Source organism: Nicotiana attenuata, unplaced genomic scaffold (genome assembly GCF_001879085.1).
Source record: "Nicotiana attenuata strain UT unplaced genomic scaffold, NIATTr2, whole genome shotgun sequence".
NCBI classification, from domain to species: domain Eukaryota; kingdom Viridiplantae; phylum Streptophyta; class Magnoliopsida; order Solanales; family Solanaceae; genus Nicotiana; species Nicotiana attenuata.
Genome location: NW_017673404.1, coordinates 103,148 through 108,622, shown reverse-complemented (window position 1 = coordinate 108,622; position 5,475 = coordinate 103,148). Strand labels below are relative to the sequence as shown.

Here is a 5,475-nt window from a genome sequence, read left to right as displayed (position 1 = left end):
TAAATGTGCAAATCATGCTAAAAGGAATATCTTAAAATCATATAATATATATATATATAGCTATTTTTGCAAGGCGAGCTAAAATTGAGTTTCAAGATCATCGTGACGTGGATGAATCCAAGGGTATAACTCGAGGTACAGTTCTACTATGTACATTACTAAATTATGTGACCCTTCATTATTAATATAGACAGGAAAAATAAAAATAGTACAAATCATGTCACCCACTAACATTGATGTGATCTATTAAATAGTACCCATTCAATAACTACTCCAATATGCTAGAAAGATAAAGAGAGAAAGAAAGTAACAGAGAAAGCTCAAGAGAAGACATGGGAATAGCAGCTCACTTCAACCATTTCTGGTTCCTTCTCTTCATCGTCTTCTTCTCTTTCTCCATCTCCTCCATTTCCGGATCCGTAAGTTACCTATCTCTAATCTCAATAATCCCATCTTCTTCTTCTTCTCCTTTTTTATGGGTTAAATTCTTTGTCTAATATTAATTTAAACGAAGAAATATGCTTAGTGAGGATTCATATAACTGAACTCGATTTATGTGTTACTGAGTTGTACTTGTTGTTGTTTTGGTTAAGTCCTTCACGTTCAAGATCTAATAGTGGCTTTATAACTTAGCCAATGTAACTTGAACTCCCAATTAATATCAATCTTCTTATTAACCTTTTTTTTATCTTCTTTTATTTATCTATTTAATTTTTTTGAACAAACGCAGGATGATGATTGCGTGTACACAGCTTACGTCCGAACGAGTTCAATAATAAAGGGTGGAACCGATTCGATTATCAGTTTGACTCTCTACGATGCCGACGGATATGGCATTAGAATCAAGAACCTCGAGGCTTGGGGTGGGCTTATGGGCCCAGGTTACAACTATTTCGAGAGAGGAAATTTGGATATCTTCAGTGGTCGAGGCCCATGTTTGACTGGGCCTGTCTGCAAGATGAACTTGACTTCCGACGGAACTGGCCCAGGCCATGGATGGTACTGTAACTACGTGGAGGTCACCGTCACCGGAGTCCATAAAGCATGCAACAAACAGAATTTCGAAGTGGAGCAGTGGCTCGCAACTGATGCGTCGCCTTATCAGCTCACGGCCATTAGAGACAACTGTAAGAAGACCAAGTCCGATGAGAAACTGTCCATTTCCGATGTCTACGAAACTCATTCCACTCCACATGTTTCTGTGATTTAAGTTTCAAGTTATTGGGCTTTAATGGGCCTGGGCCCACATTTCTCTGTTGTATCTTTTGTGACTGAAATCTATCAGGGGTAAGTATGACATATAATATGTGTCAATGTTGCTTTCGTGTTTATATTATGAGTGGTGGTGGAGTAATAAAGGTGACCTGATAATTTTGCGAATAATAAGAATCAATACATTTGCTCATGAGTACTATATTGCAAAAATAAAGATTTGCCCCATCGTTATTTCTTATGCCACCATTTTATATTTCAAGTATGTTATTAGATTCTGCATGCTTTAAATAAATATTATCACTATTTGTTGTACATGTTTTGTCAAAATTTTTAGAAGAGGCTCGAATTAGTTCAACTTGAAACGATTACAATAATTAGGTCACCTAACAAAGTAATGACACAAGTTATAGAAATGTCGGCAGAGTATCTGCGCTGTGCATATTTCGTCAAGACTTTATGAATATGAGGAACCAAATTTAGAACCCAAAAGAATATACGTCCATTTGCAATTAATTTTTCCATATCTTTCCACATAAAAATATTACTCAAAAATAGGAAAATCTTGACAAAGACAGAAACAATTATTAAAAAATTAGTCCTTTCGTAAATATTACTTTTATTGAGTAATTTGATTTTCATAAGTAGAAACTAGAAAGCAGTGGGTACCACCTAAATATTTCACTCAATTTCATTAAAATATATGCTTGTTATTTTCAACTCATTGACCCAAAAGTTTTCATCGTGCATAATGTTTAATATTTAAAGATATGCACATATCTTTTTCATTGGACAACTTTTTTTAATGAATTTATAATGTATTAACTTAATTGATATACATATCTTTTGAGATTTTAAATTGGAATATAATTTTTATCTTTTATATGTAGCATTAAAGAAAAAAAATAATTTTTAGATAATTCTTATTTATAGTAGCCAAATAAAATCTACAAGTCAACTCCTCTTGTAGGTGTATAACAATCATTCACTATAAACATAAAAAAAAAAAAATCAGAATAAATAATGTTATGGAGAGGTTTTATTCTACTTGTCAAATTTTAATGAGATTACTATATTTTACTCCTTTATTATTTTTATTCGTCTACCACTTATTTTTAAATACATAAGAAAAATATGATTTCACATACTTTGAAATAAATATTTAAAAATCCATTTTTTAATTTTTCTCTGAATAATCATGTCAAATGAAAATGTAATCAACTAACTGAAATGGATATATGATTGAATCGATAAATAAATTTCCTATATTGTCAAAACCTAAAAGCTTATTGTTGCAAACCGACATCCAGAAAAGGACGACTTGATAAATCAGATATTATATCTGAGATTTTTTTGGGACGATTTATGAATGTTTTGATCAATGCGAAACAAACAAGTGGCCACTTCACACGTTCTTAGCCTAAAATTTAGAAAAATGCCAGCTGATTGACGAGGACCCCTTCAAACAAGCACCAAGCGCGTACTAAAAAGGAACCTGTCCTTTATTTTGCTTTCAACTCTTTGCTAAGAATAAATCAAGGAAAAGGAAAAACAATTCTTTGATAAGTATTTTACGAACCACAGTTTCATTTGGGAAACGATCCTTTTTTTTTTTTTTGTAAATAAATAATTTTATTAAGGTTTACCCCTAAATAGGATAACAATTAAATTTGTACGTGGTTTTAAGGATACGCGGTTTGATTCAATACAAACAACTAAGAATATTAGATAAATGAAATAAAAATGAATTAAACGACCAAACTAATTGTGTCCTTATGGCCAAGCCTGATCTTAGATCAAATAATGACCTTGTCCTCGATCGGACCCTCGGTTCGAGCCCAATCATGAAAGAAGAACACGTTAAGTGAACAAGAACTTTAACAGTAGCTAAAAAGCAAAAAATAAATTTGTAATGCTTTGATTTGCGTGTTACAATGTGTTTTACAAAAGAAAGACTTCCCTTATATATAGTAGGAACATTACCTCCCTTTTATATAGTAGGAGCATTTCATCCCTAGTATAAGTCTAAAAAAGGTAAAAATCCTCCTTTCTAGTTAATTACTAATTCATAACTGACATCGAGCGAGATCCGCACCGTGATGTCCGGTTGGGTGTGAATATCACGACCCTCTATCTGTCCTGTGTAACCGTTTACCGTGTTTCTCGAGGTCTTAGAACTCATTCTTGGCCCGGGGCGCTTTACCATATCCGATGAGTAGCACATCGTTCACTCTTCCTGAATCTTGATACGAGGGGTCTCTAACCTCGATTACAATCTCGTGCACGGTGCCCTTCTTCCGTTTTGTTAGTGGGGAATCGGGGTAGACATTAACCCCGATTTTACCCGTACACAATTACCAAAAGAGAATATTTACAGCTCAATACAAAAAAAAATCTCCTAAACTATTAGCCTACCAGTTTTAAAAAGAGGAGCAAGTTTCAGCTACTACACATCATAACTTGGTTAACTAACTCCCACCATACTATCTGGGACGGAAAACCTTCCTAGCTCGTTTTGGCTTCAATACTACCCCTTAGCACCACCTCCTGGATAATCAAGTTCAGTAAAACCTCATATGATCTTTGTTCCACTTTTAGGGGTGGTTTGGTTGGAAAGAAGTCATCCCAGAATTAATTATCTCGGGAGTAGTTATTCCACTTTTCTATGGAACAATACTACAATTCCGGGATAACTAATCTCAAGATTAATTATACTGCAATTTTTTTCCAACCAAACATGGGATAAACTCTTCTTAAATTTAATTCCGAGATTAATTATCCTTACTTCTGAAACTACAAGAGGGGGGGGGGGGGTAGGGGGGTGAATTTTTTCCTAATTAAAATTTAGTCGACTAATATAGGTATTAGTTGACTAACCACGAGACAGAAAGAGTAAAAGCAGTAAAGAGCAATAGTAAGACACGCACAATTTATACTAGTTCGGTACCGTTGTGGTACTTACATCCAGTTCCCTTGGGTCACAAGGGTTCCCTTAAGATCATTGAATAAAGTTACAAGATTGATGGTTTTCATGTTTACCACCAACGTATAGAATCAGCAATTGAGTTCTAATCAATTGACACAACTTTCTTTTGTACTCTAGATCTCTCTATCTTTTGAGACACTGATAACTAGAATTACAGTGTTTGAACTAAGAAGTAGACAGATTTGGAATACACTTTTTGTAGTTGCGTGATCTTCTTCTTGAGAGAGCAGCCTTCTTATACAAGAGAAAAGAGCCGTTGAGTCTTATCCGAAACTGGAGGCACAAGATCTTTAATTAAGGGATTTGACCCAAGAGGTGCCTCTTTGAATCTTGCTCTTTGACTGGCCTAGATTCGAATGTGACCTTCCTTGTCATAGCTGAATTCAAGGAGAGATTAATTCGTAATCGTGTTCTTCGAAGCTGGAGTGATCTTGATTGGTAATCTGTGTTCCCTTGATTAAGTCAATCTGATCATCAATGCTGTAACTGAATCTTCATTCTTTCCTTGAAAGGATGATTCAATCTGCTTCTTAATTGATCATTAATGCAGTAACTAATTCTCAATTCTTCCTTTATTTGGAAACCAGTAGCAATCTTGCTAATCATCTTTATTCTCTCCTTTTTGTTTGTCCTGATATAACATAAGATAATATTGTCATCATTGAAACTTAATCTTAAAACTTATATATCTCCCCCTTTTTGATGATGACAATCAAGAAGGAGTAAACAAGTTTAAGAAAAGTTAATATACTTCCCTTTTCAGCCTTTTCAGGAGTTGCTCCCACTGAGCTAGTGCGTCCCTTGAATTGAATTGTTACTATGTTTGTAACTCTGTGCTCATGTCTCTCCCTGAGTGTTTACTCACTGTTTTTCTCCCCCTTTGACATCAATAAAAAAAGGAAAGAGTAATATAATATAATATACAAAATCACAGAGCAATATAATGAACATACTAAAATGGGTTAGAGTAGTAATGCCTTCAGCAGAGGCTTTAGTACAGACCAAAAAAATAATTGTCTAAAGGCCACCATAAAAAAACAACAAAAAAACATAAGTTGTTTGTCACAAAAACAACCAGAGATAATTAATGACGTCTCAGAAACTATTTCAGGGTGTTGATCACTTTGGTGCAGAAGGAGTCATAGGAGTTGTCAACATCTTTGACGAGCTTTTCCATTTTTTCAGACATGGAATTGAAGGCCCTGGTTCCATGTCTCCTCGTATCCCATATGTCTATCCGTAGCTTCGCTACATCTGAACCTGTCTCCTTAGTGACT

General features: G+C 34.6%; 1 protein-coding gene across 1 annotated transcript; it reads left to right on the top strand.

Moving 5' to 3' along the window:
• Nucleotides 1–240: 240 nt before the first annotated feature.
• On the top strand, nt 241–1,446 carry LOC109216295 (PLAT domain-containing protein 3-like). Its single transcript, XM_019380438.1, has 2 exons — nt 241–419; nt 731–1,446. The coding sequence occupies exons 1-2, from the start codon at nt 333–335 to the stop codon at nt 1,208–1,210; spliced, it is 567 nt and encodes a 188-aa protein (XP_019235983.1). The 5' UTR covers nt 241–332; the 3' UTR covers nt 1,211–1,446.
• Nucleotides 1,447–5,475: the final 4,029 nt, after the last annotated feature.